The following is a 372-nucleotide window of genomic DNA, read 5'->3' as shown; positions in this document are numbered from 1 at the left end:
GAGAGACACAGCAGCGCAGCAGTTCTCAAGAGGTGCGGCAACGCCTTTGCCCAGTGGCTGTGTTCTCCTGGTGCTGCAGCAGCAGGCCCTGCAGCAGCAGTTGCAGCAGCAGCAGCAGCAAACGCAGCTAAGGCAGCAGCCTCAACTGCAGCCGCCGCTGCTATTAAGTTTCCTAAAGCAGCAGCAGCAGCACCAGCACCAGCAACACCAGCAACAGCACCAGCAGCAGCAGCAGCAGCGGAGAGCCCCGAGACTGACAAGGCGGAGCTCGGCGGCAAGGCCGTTAGCTTAGGGACTGCTGCTGCAGCTGCTGAAGCAGCAGCAGCACCAGCAGGGGCAGCAACAGCAGCAGCAGCGCCAGCAGCAGCACCA

At 62.6% G+C, this 372-nt stretch overlaps 1 protein-coding gene across 1 annotated transcript in view; it reads left to right on the top strand.

Moving 5' to 3' along the window:
- Positions 1-372, top strand: part of ETH_00036445 (uncharacterized protein) — a gene marked incomplete at both ends in the record, with an annotated part of 1208 nt that overhangs the window by 584 nt on the left and 252 nt on the right. The window contains one exon of the mRNA XM_013373949.1: positions 3-372. Coding sequence (XP_013229403.1) covers positions 3-372 — 370 coding nt within the window. The remainder of the gene's footprint in view (positions 1-2) is intronic.

This window comes from Eimeria tenella, genomic scaffold, assembly GCF_000499545.2.
Source record: "Eimeria tenella Houghton genomic scaffold, Eth_scaff1834, whole genome shotgun sequence".
NCBI lineage: Eukaryota > Apicomplexa > Conoidasida > Eucoccidiorida > Eimeriidae > Eimeria > Eimeria tenella.
The sequence above is the reverse complement of the archived record's forward strand: the minus strand, read 5'-3'. Positions and strand labels throughout refer to the sequence as shown.